General features: G+C 39.0%; 1 protein-coding gene across 1 annotated transcript in view; it reads right to left on the bottom strand.

Moving 5' to 3' along the window:
* The window catches only part of BIRC6 (baculoviral IAP repeat containing 6), a 337,908-nt gene that overhangs the window by 131,484 nt on the left and 180,607 nt on the right, over positions 1 to 25,817 (bottom strand). Inside the window, 6 exon segments of the mRNA XM_075064579.1 lie at positions 5,202 to 5,375; positions 9,242 to 9,409; positions 16,859 to 16,990; positions 18,506 to 18,635; positions 22,914 to 23,057; positions 24,405 to 25,185. Of these exon segments, the coding sequence (XP_074920680.1) occupies positions 5,202 to 5,375; positions 9,242 to 9,409; positions 16,859 to 16,990; positions 18,506 to 18,635; positions 22,914 to 23,057; positions 24,405 to 25,185 (1,529 nt within the window).

Here is a 25,817-nt window from a genome sequence, read left to right as displayed (position 1 = left end):
AATTAATCTTGGACCCATGACCCGAGCTCAAGCAATCAGGTAAATAATCATTTGTATCTTAGAAAGAGTTAAGGTGCTTGCTAAATTAGTGTAAATGAAACTACAGCTATAACACAAATAGCAATAAACAAAGGAATAATTATTTTAAAATAGGCTATTCAGTGAGCCTGAGGCATAATATTTAGCTTGAGGCCTAGTCATAATAATAATTAGTCTATCAGAAGATATTGCTAAATCTTCTGACTTATGCTGTTAGACCTCAAAGTCTTCATTTAGCTAAACATTCTTAATCACATTATACAGAGAACCATAGGATCATAGAATCTTGGGGTTGGAAGGGACCTCAGGAGGTCATTAAGTGCAATCCCCTGCTCAAAGTACCAGTCCCCAGATTTTCACTCCAGTTCCCCAAATGGCCCCCTCAAGGACTGAACTCTCACCCTGGGTTTAGCAGGCCAATGCTCAAACCACTGAGCTATCCCTCCCCCCTGCAACCATCTATCAGTGCAAATGCTTACAATAGTCAGAACTCTCAAAATGGGTAGCAAGAATGACAAACATGAACAAAAGGCCAAGACTTAACCAAATATGATCTTGAAGATAAGCAGGTGTAAGAAACAGTCGCACAAAAAAGGAAACAAACCTGCCCCTCAAGCAGGACCTCAGGATGTCAGGACCGTGGCAACCTAAACATTTATCTCACCGCCCCATGGATTCGTATCTGTGATGTGGATTCCGCTGTTATCCTTGTTCACTTTGTTTTGTGATTTTTCTTATACTGACCATGTTATTAATAAAACTTAAAGCCTTTGTGTATGTCTCACCAATCATCATCAATTAATCTAAGTCACCAAAGGCCAACTCTGTTGTTAGCGATAAGTGCATTTTGCACACAAAATAATCATAAGGTTAACCATGTTTTAGGAAATAAGGGCAAATCCAACCAATATCAACTCTGTGGATGGCCTGTAGTACCACAATTATAGGTGAGACAGTGCACAGGTTACCAGAATTGCAAAATAGTTGAATTTCTACAATCCTTAGGCTTTGTTTACAAGACAAAGTCCTTCTTGGTTTGACCTAAGTGTGAATTTAAGCCAATTTACTAAAACCATTGCAAAACTCTGCATGGACTCCTATTTTAAGAGAGGTTTTTTTCGTTTAGCTTAACTGCGTTACAAACAAGTCAAACTAAACAGATAGAAGCCACTCTTAGGGCTTTTTTACATGTAGAATTAGTGCACTGTACATTCACAGGCCAACATGCCATGCATTAAGTCTCTATATAGACATGGCCTTAAGCAAAATATAAAACCTTGTATGGACAAGATTTAAACAAAATCTTCTTAAATTCGTTCCTTAGATTAAACCTATGCATAGTTCTCACATAGACAAGCCCTTAAATCAGAATGTTTACCCAGTTCCAAAGTAGACTTCTCCAAGCATGAGGAGCAGCATGGGAGAAATCATGAAGGTGCTTGTTTGAAAATTTAACACGAGGGTGATGGAGATATGTATCGCTGGTCAATCAATGGTGAGAGCTGATATCTCAATAGTGAATGAGAAATCACAGGTAAGGAGGGGATAGGTCGTGAAAAGTCTTGAAAGTGAAAACACATCACTTACATTTGATGCGATAGGAAAGGTTAGCCAGTAGAGGACTGCAAAGAGAAGGATGACATGGACAAAAAAGTTTTTTTTTTTTTTTTTAAAGTATATCAGAAGCAGGAAGTCTACTAAACAACCACTGGAGCCACTGGACGATAGAGATGGTAAAGGAGCACTCAAGGATGATAAGACCATTGCAAAGAAACTAAATCAATTCTTTGCATCGGTCTTCACGGCTGAAGACGTGAGAGAGATTCCCAAACCTGAGCCATTCTTTTTAGGTGACAAATCTGACGAACTGTCCCAGATTAAGTTGTCATTAGAAGAGGTTTTAGAACAAACTGATAAACAGTAGTAACTCACCAGAACTAGACGGTATTCACCCAAGAGTTCTGAAGGAACTCAAATGTGAAATTGCAGGACTACTAACTGTAGCATGTAACCTAGCCTTAAAAATCAGCTTCTGTACCAGATGACTGACGCTAATGTGATGCCAATTTTTTAAAAAGGCTCCAGAGGCGATCCTGGCAATTACAAGCCGATAAGCCCAACTTCAGTACTGGGCACACTGGTTAAAACTACAGTAAAGAACAGAACTGTCAGACATGTAGATGAATATGATTTGTTGGGAAAGAGTCAACATGGGTTTTGTAAAGGAAAATCATGCGTCACCAATCTACTAGAATTCTTTGAGGGGGTCAACAACCATGTGGACAAGGGTCATCCAGTGGATATATAGTGTATTTAGATTTTCAGAAAGCCTTTGACAAGGTCCCTCACCAAAGGCTCTTAAGCAAAGTAAGCTGTCATGGGATCAGAGGGAAAGTTCTGGTAACTGGTTAAAAGATAGGAAGCAAAGGATAGGAATAAACAGTCATTTTTCATAATGGAGAAAGATAAACAGTGGTGTCCCACAGGGGTCAGCAGTTGGCCCAGTCTTATTCAACATGTTCCTAAATGATCTAGGAAAGGGAGTAAACAGTGAGTGGCAAAATTTGCAGATGATCCAAAACTACTCAAGATAGTTAAGTCTAAAGCAGACTGCAAAGAGAGTTACAAAGGGATCTCACAAAACTGAGTGACTGGGCAATGAAATGGCAGATGAAATTCAATGTTGATAAATGCAAAGTAATGAACATTGGAAAACAATTCTAACTATGCACATAAAATAATGGGGTCCAAATTAGCTGTTACCTCTCAAGAAAGATATCTTGGAGTCACTGTGGAGAGTTCTCTGGAAATATCCACTCAACATTCAGAAGCAGTTAAAGAAGCTAACAATGTTAAGAATCACTAAGAAAAGGATAAGAAGACAGAAAATATCATATTGCCCCTATATAAATCCATGGTATGCCCACATCTTGAATACTGCATGCAGATGTGGTCATCCCACATCAGAAAAGAGACATTGGAATTGGAAAAGGTGATAGAAAGGATACAAAAATGATTAGGGGTATGGAACGGCTTCCATATGAGAAGAGAATAATAAGATGGGACTTTGCAGCTTGGAAAAGAAATGACTAAGGAAGGGATATGATAGAAGTGTATAAAATCATGACTGGTATGGAGAAAGTAAAATAAGGAAGTGTTATTTACTCCTTCTCATAACACAAGAAATAGGGGTCACCAAATGAAATTAATAGGTAGCAGGTATAGAACAAACAAAAGGAAGTATTTCTTCACACAACGCACAGTCAACTTGTGGAACTCCTTGCCAGAGGATACTGTGAAGGCCAAGACTATAACAGGGCTCAAAAATGAACTAGATAAGTTCATGGAGGATAGGTCCAACAATGGCTATTAGCCAGATGGGCAGAGATGGCGTTCCTAGCCTCTGTTTGCCAGAGGCTTGGAATAGGCGACAGGCGGATGGACCACTGGTGATTATCTGCTCTGTTCATGCCCTCTGAAGCATCCGACATTGGTCACTGTTGGAAGACAGGATACTGGGCTAGATGAACCTGTGGTCTGACTCAGTATGGCCATTTGTATGTTTTTTATGACAAACTGATGGGCTAGGAAAGAGATCACTGCAGCAGCATTCTGAATGGATATGAGCAGGACAAGACTGCATTTGTCAAGGCCAAAGAGATGGATGTTACAGTAACTGAGATATGAGATGATGAAATTTGAACATGAGTTTTTGCTGTGTGGGTGCACAGGAAAGGCTCTTACAGATATTATGCAGAAAACCAGTAAAATTTAAGCACAGCCTGAATGTGAGAACCTAGAAAGAGGGCCTAGTTGAAGATGATGCTCAAGCCTGGCCACCCAGGACACTACAGACCTGAGCAATGGGCAAGATGTTGGTGTAGTCCACAGTGATCTAGAAAGGAGATAGCAAGAAGAGCTTGCAGTGGAAGAGATTAAGGGGTCAGTTTTTAGCCATGTTGAGATTGATCTGATAGCTAGACATCCACAAGGAGAGGTCAGAGAGGTTGACCAAGATTTTAATTTGGACAGAAGGGAACAGGTCAGTAGTAGAGAAGCAGATTTGAAAGTTGTCAGCATAGAAATAAATGGCAGCTAAATTGTTTGAGGACCAGATTACTCAGAGATAAGGTATAGAGGGAAAAGAGAAGGAGACCAAGGAGAGAATTCTGAGTAACTCTCTCAGAAAAATGGAGTATGGATGAGGAGGATCTACTTCAGGACACACAAAAGGAGTGGTTAGAGATAGTAGGAGAACCAAGAAAGGACAGAAACAAGGGAGGACAGGATTTCAGGAAGAGCATAATGGATGGTGTCAAAGGTGGCTGACAGGTCAATGAAGACGACAATATAGTATTGGTTCTGAACTTTAGCTAGGAAGAGGTCAATAGAAACTTTGGCAAGAGCAGTATCAGCGGAGTGCAAGCAACAGGAGTTGGATTGGAGAGAGCTTAGGATGGAATTGGAGGGACACACTCACAGACAGTGACTGTAGACAGCACATTTAAGAAGCTCAGAGATGAAAGGGAAAAGCAACATTAGTTGAAGAGGCAAATGAGGTGAAGGGTGGCCCTTTTTAGATGGGAAAGACTACAGAAAGCTTGCATTACGAGGGGAAAGAGCTAGAGAAGAGAGAGAGGTTTAGGAGACGAGTAAGGAGGGGGATGAGTAGGTGCAAAAGAGATGGGATGGAGTCACTGGGACAAGTGGAGAGGTTAGAGGAGGAGAACAGACAAGAAATTTCCTCTGTGACAGGGAGAAAGAGGCGGGAATTGTAGTGAAGGTGATGTATTTGTCAATTTTGTCTTGACAGAAAATCAGTGAGATCCTGTGCGGAGAAAGAATTGCAGAGAGGAAGAGGGGAGGGTTTCAAGACTGAGTCAAATGTGGCAAAAAGGCAGCTGGGAGTGAAGCTATAGGATTCACTTAAACTCAATTAGCATAGTTGCTTTAATTTCATTTTTGTTGTTCTCTGTATCTTATACGACATATCTTTGGAAGTAATTTAACAAATGTTTAGTAATGAAGATCCTATGCACTATAAATCTCACCACTTCTCTCAAGCTGCATGATTTAGGAATACCAGCAAGGGAGAAATGGGAAACAGCCTGAAGTTAAGCGTGTCTTGCTAAAAAATACAGTAACAAAAGTTAAACACTTACCTTTTTCTGTGTGGAGACGCTTAAAGGAGTCTGTCTTTGACAGGCTTGGGTCTGAGATCACTTTGGAGCCAAGCTTAACTGTCAAGTCTATTGATCGATAGCCTTGAGGGAGTTTACGGTCATATAGTAGAGTCAAAAGCTGGGCAAGTGTCATTTCAGCTGGCAAAGGCTGGCCTAAACAACAACACAACCGGATCATTTTCCGGACAACAATTTTATTAAAATTATTTATGATTAGGTTACTTTAGCATACCATAATGATCTCGCTCGTTCATTTATGCTACAGCTACAAATGAGAATTCAACATTCTTGGGTCCTAACAAGCCTTTAGTTCCTGACCACATCAGTAAAATTTGACAGAAAAGTCTGTAAGTTTAAACTCGTCCTGTCATTGCACTGATTCCATCAGTCTGGAATAGACTATTGGATACCCACATTCACAGATACAGCTCACTGGACAAAAGTATTGGTGCCTCAAGGCTCTCCATGTATTACGGAATCATCGCTTCAGGTTCCATAATTAATACTAAGTTTTGCACTTTATTATGTATGAAAAACAGCATCTTCTTGCCCAGTTACAGCACTTGTTCTGAGTTAAGAATTAATTTTATGAGAATTTACCATTAGTTTATTAAAATTTTAAAATGAGTCCTTTAAGAAATTTAGAACACTTAAAATAATTCAGTATTTTAAGTGTTCTGTGGCACCTTATAGACCAACAGACGGACTCTTTGCTGCTTTTACAGATCCAGACTAACATGGCTACCCCTCTGATACTTAATTCAGAACACAAGGTCTGGCATTAACAGAATAATACAGGCTAAAACTGCAAAGCAACAGGATTCTTAGGAGCAATTGCTCATTCAGAGATTAGTCTTTTTAGCCAGAAACAAAAACTTTTAGAGGCCACTTCAGAGAGGAAGTTTTACCTCTTGTGTTTAGGAATTTGACATAATTTAAGGTAAGTGTTTGCTTCCTCATCTTTTCTTACTGGGAGGCAGCCAGTCTAAGCCCACAATAATCTCCAGTTTTAGGACTTAAAAAAGAATGGTCCTGTTGATCTTCTTCAGTGGGAAGAGGGTCTGATGATCTCTTAAAGAAGAATTACTATGTAATTTAAAACCAATTGCTAAAGTTGCAGAAAGGTACGAAGCATAAACATCTAATCTCCAAGCAACTGAGAACTCCTTTCCCCATCCAAATGTAAAATCCTATGAACAGACACACTAAGTGGAGACCAGTAACAGTACCATCGGGATGAGTGTAACCAGATTGACTGAGGTAGGTAACCAAATTGATAATTTGATTGTTACAAAAAAGTTTACTCCACAAATCTCACAGAGAGTAAGCATTGGGTTTGAATACGTACCCCATATATCTTAGAAGTTTTTTCAAGCAGGTAGTTGTCTTGTGTCAAAGCTGCTTCCACTTAAGAAGCAAGCTTTCTTTCAGTTGCTGAAGTCATTTCTCCCCTGGCTGCCAGGGGACCCAATGCATCTCCTTAAAGAGTAAATGAAAGGTCTCTGTTCCCTTAGACAAGAGATACACCTCAAAATGAAGTGACAGAAAAACAAGCCTGCTGCATCTGCTTGACAGAGGCAAAGTCCTGGACTTGTGGGACAGGTTCTGAATGTACAGACAGGTAGCCATCTGGATACCAAAAATTTAGCCAGTGAGCCGCCTCAAGTAGCGCTGTGAGTGTAGTTGTTCCACAGTCCACTCCTGGCTGACAGACTGTGTATGAAAACATGTATTCATTTTACTGGTAATGAAGTTCTCAGGTTTTAAAAATAAGGAAGCATGGTTGAATGGTTAGAGAGGTAGCCTGACACTTGGAGACCTGGGTCCCTGCATTGCCACAAGCTTCCTGTGGGTGGCCTTGAGCAAGTCACTTGCCCCTCTATGCCTCACTTCCCCATCTGTAAAATGATATTAGTACTTCCCCTACCTCAAAGGCTGAGGAAAGGTAACTACTTTAAAAACTGTGAGATAATCAGACACTACAGTGATTGATCGTTGTGCTCATCTAATCTGATCTCCTGAGTAATATAGACCAAAGAATTTCGTAAATTCCTTCATCAATACCAGTATCTTTCAAAAGGACACTGAATCCTAGTTTTAAAAGACTTAAAGTAACAGGGGATCCACCAAATCCCTTGGTAGGCTGTTTCAATAGTTAGGTACCCCTCACTTAAAAAAATAAAATAAAATAAAAAAGTGCACCCTATTCTCATTTTGAATTTAACTTCAATTTCCAAACTCTAGCTCTTCTTATGCCTTTGCCTGCTAGACTGAAGAACTCTCTGGAATCAGGCATCTTATGCCAGTGTAAGAACTTTGAGACTGATCAAGTTACCTCAAAGCCTTTTCTTTACCAAAGTAGACTGAACTTCTTAAGTCTCACTATAAGGACGGTTTTCCAGACCACAAGTAATTCATGTGGCTCTCCTCCCAAAGCACCCTCAATTTTTCACATTTTTTAAAAAGTGTTGACACCAGAACTGAACACAGTATTCCAGTCCTGCTTTTATCAGTGTTGTTTTTCTACTAGTCTACATTCCCCATTATCCATCCAAGGATCATGTTAACCCCTTTTGGCCACAGCATTACACTGGGAGCTCATGTTTGATGGACAATCCGCCATGATCCCCAAGACCTTTTCAAGGCAGCGCTTTCCAGAATACACCTCTAATCCTCTAAGCATGACATTATATTTTCCTAGTGGAATAACCTGGCATTTGGCTGTATTAACATGCATGTTTGAATAAACCCAGTTTATCAAGCAATTCAAGTCGCTTTGCCTAAATATATAGGAAATGTAGTAATTGCCACACTGGATCAGATCTGTTCCCTATCTAGCCCAGTATCATGTTTTTAACAGTGACCAGCATCAGGAAGCAGAATGAACCCTGCAGTAGGGTGATGTAAGACAATGTGTACCCCCCGTGAAGATCAACTCATAATCCTTAACAGTCAGAGTTTGACTTAAACCCTGAAACAGATTTTATTTTTTCCAAAAATTTTTAGCATTGACTATAACAACTGTGGATATTCTTATTTGACCTCAATTCCTAATCCCACTTTGAATCTTGACCTCAAGAGCATTTTATGGAAAGGTTCCAGTCTAATTGTGTAAAAAAGTATTTTATTTTATTTATTGTGAATTTGTCACCTTTCAATTTACGTGAACATCCCCCCACTTTCCCTCATTCTTGTTTTAGATGGGGAGAACAGAAGCTCTTCCCTAAACTATTTATAACTCTATATATTATCACAGCTCCTCTTACTTGTCTTCTTACCTAAGGTAAATCTCTTTGCAATCTCTCTTCATATTAGAGATTTCTGTACCTCTAATGATTCTCATTACTCTTCCCTAAACCCTTCATTCTGCAATATGGTGACCTGTCATCTTAATTAATTTACCACTCCACCAGTCTGTGTGCCATCTACAAACATTCAAAATATTGAATAGCACATGGCTGCTTTACATATTTTTCATATGAAAATCTGGCTGAGACATGCTATTTTAGGAAGCATAAAGATTGTGGCATTCAATCAAGGACACAGACTGGCAAATGAACTTCACTAAAGCACTAAAAGTTGCTATCCACTTAAGAGACAAACTGGATATAGCTGACTCTTGAATTTATCCTTGGGAGGTCAAAAACAGCGAGGCAGCTTACAAAAACTCTTGTTGCTGGGCTGCAGGGGAATCTTTTTTAATTAAAATTTGCCAGTTTAAGAATTAGAGAATGAATTTCGAGGGAAGCCAGCATGTCCATACCTTAGTTTTTACAGCTAAGCTTTATAGACACATGAGCTGCTATAAAGCCTCACTTTCATTTGAAAAATAGATCAGTGATGAAATAGTTATAACCCTGCAGTAGGTAGAGGTGAAAGAAGGAATGCAGATATCCATCAGCATTATACTTACTATTTAATATTACATGTGTACTTCATGTTTTTTTTATTTTTTTGTTTTTCAAACTGAAGGGAAAGTTAATTATTTTAAACAGTTTAAAAACAGTTCTTGAAGTTACCTGGTAGAAGTTTATGGTATAGATGAAAAACTGGAACGCTAATGGTCTTGCTGGAAGATTCACTTCCTGAGGAAGAGCTACCTACTTTATCTGTCATCATTCTGCCTCGTCTTGATGGTGGCCGAGGAGGAGTTGATGAAACAGCTCTTTTAGACTGAGATTTCAACCCTAGTAAAGAAATGGAATGTTCAAAGTTATTTTGGTTTCAAAAGCCTCTCTAACTCTTTAATGGAAGACGTTCTCATTACTAGCTGTGCTAATAGCGGGAATGATAACTTTCCTGCATAGAGGAAAGTAAGCAATATTAAAATTGCATATAGGTATTTAAGATTTATATCCACTATTTTATAAAAGTTCCTAGGCACCTTTGATATAATTACAAGGCTTTCCATCTCCCTGAGCCAAAAAACAGAAGATATAATCATGACTTAAAATACGAAGCCAAACTGCATTATCCTAACATCACCGACAAACACCAGCTCTTATCGTTCCATTCCTACCCTTAAAGCCTGGATATAGAAAATGGTCTAGCAGCATGCTCTGCTGCAAAAATATTCAAGCTATGTCAAATCAAAAGTGAATGAGAAAAATGTGAAGCAGCTTACAAGATATCTTGCTGTTGGGCTGGAAGGGAAACTTTTCTTAAGTTTAAGAGCTAGAGAATGAACTTCGAGGGAAGTCAGTGTACCCATGCCGCAGTTTAGCTGCCAAGATTTATAGATGGGCTGCTGTGAAGTTTCACTTTCAGCTGACAAGGTGGATCAGTAATTTCTAAACTGAGGGTCCCACTTTACAGAACAGCCTGCCAGTAGCTCCCTCTCTTTCACCCTGACAACCATATAACACCTTACTTGGTATTTATTTTGATTTCTAAAAGTATACAAAAAGGGTACCTGTATCATTTTTAATAGAGCTGGAAACCAGTCAAGGACAACATGGGACCAAAGCACAGTTTATGACAAAGTATTCTCAACAACTTTAGTACCCCACTTAATCACTTAATGACAAAGGTCTGAATTCAAGCAAATATCACACAGTTTTTGTGCCCTCCTGATATTGCCCTGCATCCAGAGAGACAGTTCAGTGACACTAACTGATTTTAATCAGCACAAGTAATATGAAATTTCTACTCAGTAGCAGGGAATAATATCAGACAACATATAAAGACATCTCAGATTAACCAGGTTCTCCAGTACTCTAACAAAGTCTGCTGACAGATTTAGACACTAATTTTTTTTGCTTTCTGCAGAGCCATTGTAAAAGGTTCCAAGAAATTCTTAACACAAATGATCTGATTTGGCATGAAGCTTCTATCACTGGCATGTGGTCTTCCTACCACTTCCATTGCCATAGGTCATCAGAAGACCATGGTGATCCAAGAGGACAAAGCTACTGAACAAGACACTTTGGAGCCACTTCACTGGTAGCAAGAGATTAGGGTGACCAGATAGCAAGTGTGAAAAAATGGGATGGGGTGAGGGGGGTAATAGGCATGTAATAAGAAAAAAGCCCCAAACAGCAGGACTGTCCCTATAAAATAGGGACATCTGGTCACCCTAGAAGAAACTATCAAGTCCTACCATCCACACTACAACTACAGTGGTATGTCAGAGAAACAATATCCTCTCTGGAAATGCTCAGATTCTGTGAACCTCAGAGGGCAGGCCATCAAAACAGGTCCCTTTTCTAAACCTCAAATCGTAGGAGACAATCATTAGCCCATGACATAGGTAAAAAAAATCCTTCTATCCCAACACCAGTTCCAACCAAACACTAGATCAAGAATGTGCCCAACTACGAATTGAGTCATGTAAAACATTCCAATGGTTTATCACAATGGCCATGAAATCCTGGGAGTTCTCAGAAAGAAAAAAAAAATCAAAATAAATATGGATGGCATCAAGAACTATGATCATCACTGACTCCAACAGCACTCCAGTTGTGAAATTTAGCAGTTCAGTAGTGCAGCAGGGTGACATGGATGCAAACACCAGCCCCATCTTAACTCCACACTGGGACTTGTATACAATATGGACGCACTATTCAATCCCATTTTGTGGCGGAAAACCTGAACTGAAGGTTGGATGCAAACAGCACAGATTATTGATCATCTGTATACTGCTAAAAATATTTCTATACATGAGATTCACTGTATACACAAGAGCCCAGTTTCACATGGTTGTGGAGACAGCTTTGAAAAAGTGAAGGGAGTGTAATCTCATTAGTATTATCTTCTAAAGTATGTGAATTGATCTATTTAGTAATAGTAAATTCTGAAATGTACACATGGTCATCTGGTTTATTGAAACAAAATGTGGGGAGAACATACTAAAGAACTGAGAAACAGGGGTACTATATTGATTGAATTTATTTATGTGATTACTTAATGCTATAAAATCTTTGTTTAAAAAGTTATCTGAAACTGCAGCTGTTTCAAGTTTCCACCAGAGTCCTGCAGATTCTGAGGATTTTGTGGCAGAACTGCAGCCTAGATTGCCACAAAGAACACTGGACCTTGGATATACTTACACAACAAGCTACAGTTTAAGCGTGATTTACTCTATACTTTATAAATGCCTTTTCATGTACTCTGGCATACCCAGAGTACACAGTATTAAAAGATGCATTTGTATATCTACAAATGTATGAAAAAAATATCTATTGTACTATCTGAGAAATAGTATGTGTCCATGTAAGGATAAGTTATTTCCCTGTACAATAACTAGTTTTCTTCAAGATGTGCAGTCCCTATCTGTATTTATTTCATTGTGGAGTATATATGCAACCCAGGAGCCTGAGACAGGAAGATTTTTGCATGTTAGTCCCTGCCTGTGCCCTTCTCCTCATGCTCTGAACGAAGGGCATAAGGGATCATGTCAACTGACTGCCTCTCCAGGGCCTCCTTTACTATAAATCATACATCAGGATCCAGAACAGAGGGGAAGGAGGGCAGATATTGGAATACATATAGGGACCACACATGAAGAACTCCAGTTAACGTACAAGCTAAGTAACTTCTCTTTCTTCAAGTCATGGGTATTCCACTGAGGGTGGATGACCAGCAGTATTTATTGAAAAAAAAAAAAAAAAAAAAAAAAAAAAAAAAAAAAAATCGGGTGTGACTACCTCTGTGATACTGATGACTGGAAGATTGCTGTGCTGAAAGATGCGTCAGCTACAGAATCTTGCACTAGGGTGCAACGTCTTGTGAAGGTATAGATCGAACTCCATCTTGCTGGTTTACAGATTTCAGTATGAGCAACATGTTGAGGAGAAACTACCAAAGCGTTCTTGGCCGTAGTCAAGTGGGCTCTCACACCTTGTGAAGGAGTATGCTAACTCTTAACGCAGCAGAATGCAGTCTATGATACACTTTGAAAATCTCTGGGAAGAGATAGCATTCATTCAGCAAAGGATATTTAAAAACAAAAAGTTTAAGTGATTTCCTAAAAGATTTTGTTCTTTGCAGATAAAATGCCAGAGCTCCACAGACACTGAGAGGATGAAGTCTCTTGTCCTCATGGGTGACTCGGTTTTGGGAAGACAACAGGTATGCAAATTGTTTGATTCAGATGGAAATCTGAGATTCCTCTACGAGTAAATTTGGAGTGAAGTCTTAAAAAGAAATTTTGTCCTCATGGAAGACAGTATATGGTGGATCAGTCATAGCGGCCCCTACCTCACTTACCCATCTAACTGAGGTAATGGTAACCAGAAAGGGAACCTTCATCGACAGGCAAGTTAAACAGCATGAGACCAGGAGTCTGCATGGAGCCTTTGTTAATGCTGAGAGAACCAGATTAAGGCCCCTATGATAGAGCAGAATGTCACAAGAGGGAAGTTTCTGATCAGACCTTTCAGAAATCGTAGTCACAGGGTGGATGAAGATGCAATGGTTGTAAACTGGAGAATGATAGGCTGTGACAGTGTAACCGTAAGGAGCTAAGGGAAAGTCTTCAATGAAATATATTCTAACATAGTGGGGAAATCAGATGCTCCTGACATCAGACAGAAAATCTCTCTCACTTAGTTACGTAGCACTTTCTAGTAGACTTTCCTCCTATCAAAAGGGTATGAACCACTTCAAAACACGTCCTTTCTAGGTTCAACACCCACTGAAATACTAAGCTGTCAGATGAAGACAAACTGGATTAGGATGCCTGATCTTGCCCCAGCCTTGGTCAATAGGTTAGGGAAGGCCTCGATATACTGATGTTTGGGAGTGCTAACATCTGAAGAATATTGGGCACCAGAATTGCCTGATCCATCTGAAAGAAGCCAGGAGAACCACCACTTTGTCCTGCTTGATCTTCCTCAGAATCTGAGATGATAATGGAAAAGAAGATGTACATTAAATGCCCTGACCAAGAGATTAAAAGTGCACCTCCTCTGGAGCCCTGACCCTGAGCCCTTCTGGAACTGTACCTCATCTATTTTATGCTCTTGGGACACAAACAGAGCACGAGATGGAGACTCACTCACTCACACATCCACCTCCCCCATCGACAAAACATACTCTGAACCACTGAATTGTGAAATTCCCATTCGTGATCTTGGAGAAGTACCTGCTCAGGCTGTCTGCCAGTGTATTGTGTATCTGCAGGAGGTGTACTGCTGATAGAGTAATCTGGTATCAAATATACCAGTTGCACAGATTGATAGCTTCTATGCAAAGAGGGATGGATCTGGCTCCCCATCCTTGATGGAGAAAACTGTCATTATGTTGTCCAACATCACTTAAACGACAGGATTGTCTAAGTGGTAGGAATTGCTTGCAAGCCTTGTGGACTCCTTGTAATTCAAGGAGGGTTACATGCATCCTGAACTCTTGAGGAGTCCATGTCCCTTGAGCTGTATGCTCTTCCAGATGGTTGCCCCAGCTTAGCAAGGAGGCATTCATGAACAAAATTCTCTTAGGTGGGAAAGGAATGAAGGGGACCCCTCACACACATATACTCTCTGCTCTCCCACCAAGCTCTCCTGCTCTACGGGAGGGAGCAAGACTAAATTTATCCATATTATCTTTGCTTGCCAAGTACACTAGTGGTAAGCAATGAAGGTGAAGTCTTGCAAATGGTGTCATGTAGGCACAAGACGCCACGTGACCTAGGAGGATGAGACAAGAGTGGATCAATATCTGTCTGTGGGCTCAGTCTGATTTGCATGACAAGGTTCTTTATGGACTGGAATTGGACAGAAATGATGAATAGGGATCTTTTACCTGAGACACCAGGAGCAAGGTACAAGGGGAGGTAACAAGCAGATTTCACGAAACATGTAAGGTGGTACGTAAGTTGTTTGTCTCAGTCTATAAATGCCAAGGTTTCTTGCCTTAACTCATTGTGTGGCCGAGGAGACAGCAGAGACTCCCGCTACTGACTGAGCCATTCGTTGTCACTGGGCATTCATATTAGTGTATCTGTAGCCACAGAACCAGGATGCTAGGACTGCATCTTGAGAGCAATAAATCTGGCCGATGGCCTTTGTCACCGAACCGAACCGAGCCTGTGGTCTCTCTTATGATTAACACTGAGGTCTGCTGAATTATCAGGCAGCATTATCTGCTAGTGCTGATAACAGTGGAGCTTCAAAAACAGAGGCACTGAGCAGATGTAACAGCTTAGCAGCCTAGACAACATTACTGCGGCAAAGACATTTCAGCCTTCTACATTTAACAACATGTGGTTGTTGAGTTTTTGGGAGACATCAGCAAAAAGTCCCGTATAGAATAGTATTGTGAAGAAACTGCGAGTATGACTGGAATGTATGACGTGTTTGCACATTTCCTTGATTTTGATGGGAAGACTAGCGTGAGAGAGATTTTGGATGAGGAGTCAGGACAAAGATTTTGTGGGTGAGGAGATGGTATGTGTGTATTTTTGTGAGGGGTGATGAGTGTGTGTGTGTGTGTGTGTGTGTGTGTGTGTATATAAAGATGATCGGTACAAGTACAGAAATTAGAAGCGGGAAACATAAGAGAGAAGAAAGACTGTAAATTTGGGGAAGAGGTAGCTAACCCAACACAGGAGAAGAAAGATGGAAAGGAAGGAGAGAACAATTATTTCATAACATAGTAACTTCTATTTAAGAGAAAAATTGAGAAAGACAAAGGGATAGATACAGAATAGTGAAAAGGGAGAGAGAAACACACAACTGGAATAAAGAACATTTTTTAAAGGTTTCACGTAATAGAAAGAAGAGAAGTAAAATGATGCAATAAAGAACCAAAAACTTCTAAAGTCTATTTAAAAAAAGGGATGGAGATATAAGATGGTGCTTGTGAGAACAGAAATTTGCTTAGGGTCAGCCCTCACTGGCTATGCTGCCTCTCTCATAATTTTATCTTTTTAAATGTTGAACAAAACTTGTCAAGTTTTCTTCTTCACTGGTACATATGAAAGCCTTGGTTTTTGATTCTGAAAATATAGTAACACTTTAAGGATTAAAGTGGATATTAGGAAACACTATTTCACTAGGAGGGTGGTGAAGCACTGGAATGGGTTACCTAGAGAGGTGGTGGAGTCTCCATCCTTTGAAGTTTATAAGTCCCGGCTTCACAAAGCCCTGGCTGGCATGATTTAGTTGGCATTGGTCCTGCTTTGAGCAGGGGACTGGACTATATGACCTCCTGAGGTCTCTTCCAACCCTAATATTCTATGATTAGTCTCATCCATCTGTTCTTCCATCCCCACTACCTCTCCTACCAAAGCTGCTGCACTTCAGAGTTAGCTGGGCTGCACTTTTCACATATTTTGAGTAGTGAAACAGTGGCCCAGTTCAGATACAGATGAACCTCTTAAATTGTATTTAAGATGCTGAAGTCCTGATAGGGGAGACAGTTTGAGAAATACTGGTTTCAAGAGTCAAAAGAAACCAGTGTCCCTCCCTGAACTCATTTTCATGTCCAGGTGAAACTCTGGTAGATCAGCCATCTTCAAAAGATGGTCAGCCAAAGTGTTAAGGAACTCATGGCATTCTCTTAGAAGTTCAGTCATCAGGTCTTAAACAGCAGAACTTCAGAGCAAGATACTGCAATACCTTCTGCAGTCACCTGTTCAACTTTAAATCCGTTCTACCACTGCCAACTTCTCATATTCTAGCTACAGAGTGTACACTCCATTCCAATTTTACAAGAGAAGTTACATGACTGATTTTAGAGGGATATGAATGAGTTTTCAGAAGGTCTAGGATTTTGGGAAAATCCTCTATATTCATGTGGAATAAAGGGTATTCGTTTTACACATACATATCTCCATCGTGACATCTTTTGCCACTACAGAACCATTTGTATTTACCATGCAAACGGTGTAAGTGAAGGGTCTGGGTTTAGGTGATCTTTAGAAATACAATGCGACATGCGGGAGACATGTACTTTTACAGATAGGACTCTTTACCACAGCGTAACTCATTAGCAGTCGTGGTTGTACTGGGGCCCATCCCTTGTTGCTAAAGGTCAGTAAGCTTAATTAAGGACTATCATTGTCAACCATTTGCAGAAGTACGCCTTTGGTAATAACAATGGTGGGTTTATATGAGTTGACATAATTATTCGCATTTTATGTTCAGAGGGATTGATTTTACAAAAGAGGTGAAAAGGAAAAAAACCCTCACACATACCAGAGGCAACAACAACACTGTAATTGTCCTGAAATCCATTTTCTGCTTTAACTTTTTCTTTCTCTTCGTAGTTCTTTTTTTCTTTATCTTCTTTCTGTTCATTAATTAGTTTAGCTGTGATACTTGGTGTATCTGCAGGAGAAAAAAAGTATGCAGATATTTTACAGGTATTAAAATGTCATGTTGATTTAATTATTTTATAATTTCCTCATCCATTCACTAGATATTCATTTGGTTTCACTCAATTACCTTGCTGGCTTGGAGCCTTGAGTTCCATTCTAACTACCAAAATTATCTTAAGCTTCTTTAATAACAAAAGACCAGGCATTGATAGAGTACTGACAAGAAGTCCTGCAGCTAATTTTCCTTGGATCATTTAAAGAAACAATGCTTTGACAATCCAGACAGAAGTTCAAGTATTTAGTTGTTTGTATTCGGGTGATTTGATTAGCAGAGTTAGAAAAATCACTGCTACCAACAGAAAAGAGGAGATTAAACAAAGAGAAATTACTATGTTTAATTGTAGACAACTGTGGACTTAGATGATTAAGCCAAAATATTTGAACCTGGATGTCATGTTGTGCATCTCAGCTGCTGAGCACTCTGTTTCCACTGAAGGCAACGGAAGCTGCTAGCCCAGCATCTCTGAACAATCAGACCACTTATTTAGGTGCAGAACACTAGATATCAGTATTAATCTACTAATGGCAGCAATTAATTGTCAGTTTTCCTTTGGTTGCACTGGATGATTTCACATTGGTAATGGATGTCATAGTGCATAAATGGCCAAATAGTCTCCTTGTCTCTACTTCCAATTGGGAAGGTGATCCAGACAACATCCCTTCCTTTTGCACGGAGATCCCACTGCCTCTGGCATCATAGTCAATATTCTTCACAATTATGATGACTTCCAACTACTTGAAATATGGATAACCATGTAGTTACTGCTACTTAGCTCCACTGTATATATAATGGTGTAGTTTTACCCTTCTACAAAAACTATTTCCCTCCCCTTCAGTTCAAACGGAAGGGCTCTTACAACTGGCAGGCCAAACAATATATTTCTTACCTTCCCTTTGGTCTAACTGGGACAGAAGAGTTAATTTAAAAGGCAAATGCAAAGAGAAAGAATTGAGCTACTGCCATTATTAACCTCTTTGTGATGCATAAAGGCAGCCAAAGAGGTATTTGGTATTATAAAAAACAAAAACAAAAGAAACTCCAAAAACAAACATGCTTCTGCTTGTTTATCAGATATTTAAACCTTGTCTACCCCAATATGCTAAAATATATGGAGAAATAGGAAAATTATGACTTTATGAGACGACAGGTTGAAATTAATAGGCAGCAGGTTTAAAACAAACAAAAGGAAGTACTTCTTCACACAACACAATCAAAGTTCAAATGTACTGTAGGATGCACCACATTTTTAATCACAAAGCTCCAGTGAACATATTTGATTTACTGAAATTTGTCTGGTAATAGAAGAGTCACATACCAGTAACTTCATTTATTTTAAATTGCTATACTCTGATGAAAGATGGTATGTTAGTGCAATATGTTACTGGTCATCAGTATGTTAAAAGACTTTTTCCAAAGTGTCAGTGCAGCACATTATAGAATGAAATACACAGTATTGAAACTTGCCTGACACACGGTCAAGAACCTCTGCTAATGTTGTTGAGACAGGTAAGTGAAGAGTACGGAACTTGTGTCCTGCACCATACATTGGATGTTGGATTACATGGCTGGTAGCATTAATTCTACCTTTGTACAGCTAAAAATAAATAAAAATCAGTTACTTGCAAGTATTCAGAAATAAGGACATCAATCATGACAAGTTGTTAAACTATATTAGTAAAATCACTCTCCAGACCAAAAGAATTTTTGAAAGTATGCCAACTTGATAAGATGGTAAGGTAAAATGATTCATCACAAATTTAAAAAAAAAATTTACACTGCTGCAAAAATCTGTTTTTGTTTAGCACTCAGAAAATAAACCAATGTAGTTCTTTGTTTTTATTTTTAAGTTCAGTATAAGACCCTCTCTCATCATCGTCAGTGTGCACGCACCTCATACATTAGGTACTTGGGTTTAATGTCTTATTTTTGAAAGTAAAAGGAAACCCCCCCCCCCCCACATAAGCTTTGCACAGAGGTGCTTACTACTCTTGAAAAATCAACAGAAAAAAAAGTTGAAGATCACATAACATTTATAAGTAATCAAATCCAGTTCGCAAAGTAATTCTAGATTTAGCAATTGGTACTTTGCTTTTATAACACAAGAACCACTAAAGTTATTTTACAATAACTGAAAATAGCACCTTTCAACCCAAATTACCTCCCCTATTTAAATTCATATCTGATTTCTTTAGTTAAAAAATTTTAATTGCTTTTTACTCCTCTTAGTTTTCCAAAATCCTCCCTGCCTTGCACACAGAGAAAGTTATTATTCTGTTACTTCTTGCTCATCAACAGAAGTGTTTACTAAATCTCAAATGCAGGGACAGTTTATTCCTGTGCAACCCAATCAAAAGCAGAGGGGTTGGATGGGTGTCACTAGGGCAAAATTTAGTCAAAACTAATTTTTTATGACATCTGAGAACTCTGTAGTGTTTGAAGGGTGTGTTGCTATAGAATATTTCCTGTTCCGAAGATCTACCCTTTACAGTAAATGCCATTTCTGATCAGATTACTCTACCCACCCAGTTAGAACTAACTTACACACTGTTCCAGGTAGTTTAGGTGAAAAGATATAAATGTGCAACCCAATCTTTTAAAAGATTCTGTATATTGCAAATATATTTTAATTGTTCTGTGCACATCCAGATTATGCTAGGATTTTTTCTTCAGATGTTTGAGATTGAGCAAAAAGAAATAAAGCTATATCCCAAGAACTATCCCAAGTCAAGTGCCAAAAACGACAAGTTTAGGTAATCACTTTGTAACCATAGAAAAACAGAATCCTGGTTTCTGTAAGAAGTCAGAGCCCTTTCCACCACTTTGGAGTTTTAGGCTGCTAGAGTGTGTTGGTAAAAACCATCAAGATCCAATGTCTGTCATCATTCAATGGGTAACTAGTGAGGAAACACAAAGGAACATCCCCAAGAGCCAAATCTTACTCCAGGCATGTATGGGAGACAAAGGATAGACTCCCCATCAAAGCAGCAAAGAGTCCTGTGGCACCTTCTAGACTAACAGACGTTTTGGAGCATGAGCTTTTGTGGGTGAATATCTACTTCGTCGGATGCATGCCTCTGACGAAGTGGGTATTCACCCACAAAAGCTCATGCTCCAAAATGTCTGTTAGTCTAGAAGGTGCCACAGGATTCTGCTGCTTTTACAGATCCAGACTAACACAGCTACCGCTCTGATACTTGACTGCCCATCAAAGGATCTCATTAACCATTTGAGGGCCTAAGACATGGAAATGTCCCTCTGAGAGGTCGCTGGAAATGTCTTGCGAATATATATTTGGTGTTACCTTGATGGGTCTCAGACTGAAGAAGACTGACTTGCCCATTTCGTCCTGGACATTGAGGAGAACTGACCTATCTATGCAGTTATCTCCAGAGGAATCTTGTGCAGATTAGGATAAGTGTGTGAGAGAGAAAAGTCCCAGTAAGTCATCCAGACTCTGGTCCCCTTCTTGAAGGGGAACTGAAGGTTCAAGGACTGGGGACAACTGTGGTAGATTACCCCTTCTGTGCCTCCTGAAAGGCAGGTCCCTCAAAGAGAGGCACCATCATCACAATTTTTTGCTTCCTTGCTCTCTAGCCAGATCCACTCTGTTGAGTAAAGCACGGTGGGTTGGTGGGAGAAGAAAGCCAAGGCAAGAAGTTTAGAAAATAGTATTACTTTGGACAAAATCATTTTTTCTTTTTAAAATCTCCAAATTTTGCTTAAGAGAAGGAAAGAGGAAGTGGGGAACAGCTGTGAAAATTGGCTTTAAAAGCCAAAAAAAAAAAAAAAAGGGAAAGGAAGGAGAACTAAGCAACTGCTCTGTTCAGCCGCATAGAGCCAAGAGTCTGAAGAACCACACTTTCGTTTGTGGCCAAGCCCTACAGACACTGCAAAGGCATTTGAGACCCCTCTGGGATGCTAGAAGAGATAACAGAATGTGCCACTACGGGTGATAAGTAATGGTCCAGAAACACAGATGCTGAGCTGACTATAAAACCTAGCAAAATTCTGAACTGATGTCAATTCAGATTCTCCGAATTATTTTTCAAATTTGTTTTTATATGCTTCCAGTTCTTTGCTATTGAGACCCAAATCCTATTACCACACACTGTGACAGTAGGTGCAGCCTATAATGTCACATTCCTTTGAAGTCTTTTTCAATGGCTTTTGCTAAGTTACTAACTCTCTGCAGAGTCTCTTGCTATGTAAAATGTGTGCTTTTCATGTAGAGTGCAAATTTCACACTTTGGTAGCTGGGTGGAAATGTAAACATGCACTCTTCTGGTGCTCCACCAAAAGTGCCATTGGGAAACTTGGGCATCAATCCTCCTTTTTAAAAAATGTAAATAAAGCCTCACGGTGACTAGGCAAGAACCTCTGAACTTCCTCAACATATCTTAGTATCAGAGGGATAGCTGTGTTAATCTGGATCTGTAAAAAGCACTAAAGAGTACTCTGGCACCTTATAGACTAAAGGATGTATTGGAGCATAAGCTTTCGTGGGTGAATATCCACTTCGTCAGATGCAAGTCTTCGTCAATTTCCATTACATGCATCTGACGAAGTGGGTATTCACCCACAAAAGCTTATGCTCCAATACATCCTTTAGTCTATAAGGTGCTACAGGACTCTTTGTTGCAACATACCTTAGGACTGTGTTAGATGTTCCCTTCTCAACAGGTTTAAATACAGTGTTGAACATTATGTGTTAGCAGTTTAGGATGATTGCATTTAAGAAGTTGCTCTTCTTTATTTTCATTTTTGTTGTTTGAACTGGTAGCAAAGATCTCTCCTTGTCATATTTCTTGGTATTTTTAGATGGCACTGTCAACTGCTTGGATATAATATTCTATCGTTTACTTTTCAAATGTAGAATCAATAGTAGGGCTCAATAAGCGGGAAAGCAAATTTTCCCAGTATTGACATATTAGATGGTCTCAGTTCTTCCTTTAATTTTTCCCTTACTTCATTTGTAGCATCAAGCTGTGGACTTGCGAATATAAATCTGTCTTAATGAGTATATCCTGGGTGCAGTGCTTCAATTATTTCTTTAAATTGTCATTTTGTATTATATCCAAGAGGATGTTGGCATACATGAAAGCTGCAACTTTACCTAGTTCACCTGTCTTTTTTTTTTTTTTGGTAAAAGATTTTTCTTGCAAATAAATTCTCTTACTACTAAACTCTAATGTCTACACTTTTTCTTGTATGTTTTTACTGCTTCTACTGGCAGTCTCAATTGCTACCACTTCCTTCAATATCAGGCAACCAAAATTAAATTTATACAATGATGTTTGGTAATCAGTGAACATTAATCATTCATTGATCAGCTTTCAATTTACTACAGTTAGAATCTGAGTGAACCATCTAATGAATTCAACACTCAACACTGAAAATTAAGTGCTAAATAAATTCATAAGACATGTTATCAGACGTCCCTAAAGAGGTTCCAGATTCCGGCAAACAGAGACCTCTAAAAGTTTGTAACTCCACTCACTTCTCTCTCTCCAGTGATAACTGATTCAATCCACAAACCTCATCTCTCCAATCAACAATGATTCTACCAATTCCCCTTCCATCCCAGGCATTCTGTAACTTCTTGTGTCAGACAGAAGTAGAATTACTTGTGGTTCTTTTAAATGTTACATTTATGTAAATACGTCAGAGTGATATAAAGCAAATTGAAAATCTAGAAAAAGCCGTTTATCCTCTCCTCACATCCACCAAAAACAGTCGTTATCACTATTCTGCAATACAGTAAAGAAAGTGGTCATTGCTTGCTAAAAAAGCAGAATCAACTGTGAGAATGTACAAATGTAGTGTGCAGTCAGATCGAATTGACATTCATAATATAAATACACAAAGGACTTACTGGACATGGGGACTGAAGAAACATTGTCACTTTTTCATCCTCCAGCATCAACTGCAGAAATAACCTTCTAATAAACCCTGAAATGTTTCCAGATGTTGGGAAGTTCCCTCGTTGAAGAGATGACTGGAACAATTCACAGAGAACCTGCAAATGCAAGATTAGATAAAATTTTAGAGTATGACTGTGCACCAACCTATAAAATATAGCTCTGCATCACCATTAATAGCACAGCATGGCCATTAACTTTTAAGATTTGCCACTATTTATTTTTCAAATTAGGGTTTAAATGATCTCATCTTCAATTTATCACCAGAGGAGGATAAATGGTTACCTATGAACAAATTACCAAGAGCAAAACAAAATTAAAACTGAATTAAGAGTAAAAAAACAAAAAGCAGCATAGGAGTCAATATAGTAATTCAAGTTTATTTTTAAGGCAATATTCTGAAAAACAAAGGCTAGCTGACAAAAATATAGAGAGGGAAAGTCAATCTTGACTAGGTGTTATATCAAGAACATGAAAAATAATTTTTCTGCTTTACAGAGGAATTTCACTATACTCGGGTGAAGTTCTTCTCTGGAAATGGCCTCTTACACAATTTATCTGATCCTAGTATGTATTCAGACTTAATTTACAGATAAAAATTAAGGCTTTATTTTGTTTTAAATGTTTTCCTCCTGTTGGCACTGCAAAGCTAACGGCTAAGAGGACATGAACTAGAGTAGATGTTTGTTTGAAGCATCACCTTGTAAGGGCAACCACCGCTTACGAGCAACATTTCCCCTGGGAACACTTTCCTTACTGTGAATTGTTGACACTCCCCATAACAGCAACAGCCACTTAGGCGCAAGATAGTAAAAAGGGCACTGGTATGTTGCTACTGAAGAGCATCTGGTGCAATTCCGTTCTTCTCAATATGTTAACAGAACTCCAAATGCAAGGGCACATTCTACTTTCTGTTACCTGTGCAGCAATAAACTGCACTGAAAGCAATAAAAGTTGCTCAAGCATCTCTGCAAGCAAAGTGTTTTTAATAATGAGACACAAAACACACCCAGTTTTATCTTCGGATTCCAGATTAAGAGTGCACAATTGGGCAAATCTGATCTGCAAATACACCACCAAGGTGTCATTCTTATAGTGAGTTAGCAAAACTTTAATGTAAGTGACAAAACAGAGCCCCATGCGGCATACTGAATATTGTACTAGCGGGCAAAAGAATTAATCTCTCTTTCATCAAACAAAGCCCAATGTGCTAATATTTCATGATGCAAAACTGTCTCTGTTAAATGGCATATTAAAGAATCAAATCTACAAATAAAATATATATATATACTGCAGAATCTACAGTGACATCCCTTAATCATCCAATATGCTATTTTTTCCTGTGTAAAATTTAAGCCACTAAAGCTTATGTTCTCAAATCTTGTACCAACTAAATTTTCACTTAAAAATAATAAGAGTTACAGATTAAGGTTTTGCTCTTTTACCTGTGCCATCAGCCTCTGGTTATTAGGATGGCAGGAGATACACTGTAAAAAGAATGCAACGGTTGCATTTTCAATTGCGGTCCTTTGCTGAGTGGTCAGTCCTGTTCCTGCCGTTGAAGAAAGCAAAGTAGATCTTGCACTGGTCTGTTGCGCTACCACACTGTGTCCTCCAGAAGTAGCACCAGAATGGCACAACAGAAATAAAAGTGCTGTCCACAGTGGATTGACTTCAGAACCACCCAACCAATCCTTCATGATGTGGCTGTTACCAACTTCTGTCAAAAACCTGAGTACAGGAGCAACTAGGTCTGCCGTGATAGGCATTTTATTAAAGTACTGTGGAACATGATGTCTCCTGAGTCTATCCTGGGTAATATCCACAGACTGAGAAGTGCAGTCAGAGCTGGAAGTATGGTTAAAGCAGAAACTAGCAAGGCTTCTTACAAGGAGAGAGGGCAAACCTGAGTCCAATAATTGCTTGATAGCTTCGGGAGACTGAGATGAGGCAGCAAGGGTAGCCAAGTGAGACTCTGTTAGTGCAAGAGGTGCTTGTGCGTTTTTAGAGTCATCTGTTAAAGATGAACTAAGGTCCTGTTTTTTGCTGTCATCTGTCATAGACAGTCTATGTTGACACTGCATTGGAGGAGGGTTAATACCCATCCAGCCCATGAGTAAGGAAAAATAATTTGGGTGGATGTGGCACATTGAGCAAAGCAAACTATCCACAGCTTTCTTCAAAACCATGTTGCAGGGAAGAGACATAGACCAGTTAAACAGTGACCTAGAGGAGAAGAGGGAAAAAGAAAAAAAAAAAAAAGTCACACCAAAACAAAAATTTGCCACTCATTTTCCCTTTTACTTTGTTAGTCAAAAGTTCATAGAAATGTTTTCCAAAGATACTATAAATGAGTTTCATTATGGTACTATATTCAGAGGTTTGCAGAACTTTTTTTAATTAACAAATATCGGAGAATGTTAGCCTACTTGATATCACAGCATAATCTGGACACTGCATAAAAATCACTAAATTCAAATTTATTTCATTAGGATATATTTAATGCAGCTATTACCTAGCAGATTGAAGACGAGGGCTGTAAATCAAGAGACCCAGGTCATGCAACTGTACCATTTACTTCATGCAACCTTGAACAAACTGTGACCTCAATAACGCAACGCGTAAATATGGGGATAAGGTAACCCACCTTTGTGAAGAACTTTGCAATTAAGTGGTTTAAACATCTCAAAGTATTTTAGTAAGTTCCCAGGACATTTTATAATTCTCTCTATTCAAGCACCATCTAAACAACTTCTAGGATAGAAGAATGAAAAATAGCGTAACGTAGATTTAGCGTAATGAAGTTTTCTACGTACCCCCACTCTCAATGCTCTTCCGAAGAAAATTACCATTGAAGA

The sequence above is a fragment of the Chelonoidis abingdonii genome, chromosome 3 (genome assembly GCF_003597395.2).
Source record: "Chelonoidis abingdonii isolate Lonesome George chromosome 3, CheloAbing_2.0, whole genome shotgun sequence".
In the NCBI taxonomy this organism is placed as follows: domain Eukaryota; kingdom Metazoa; phylum Chordata; order Testudines; family Testudinidae; genus Chelonoidis; species Chelonoidis abingdonii.
The sequence above is the reverse complement of the archived record's forward strand: the minus strand, read 5'-3'. Positions and strand labels throughout refer to the sequence as shown.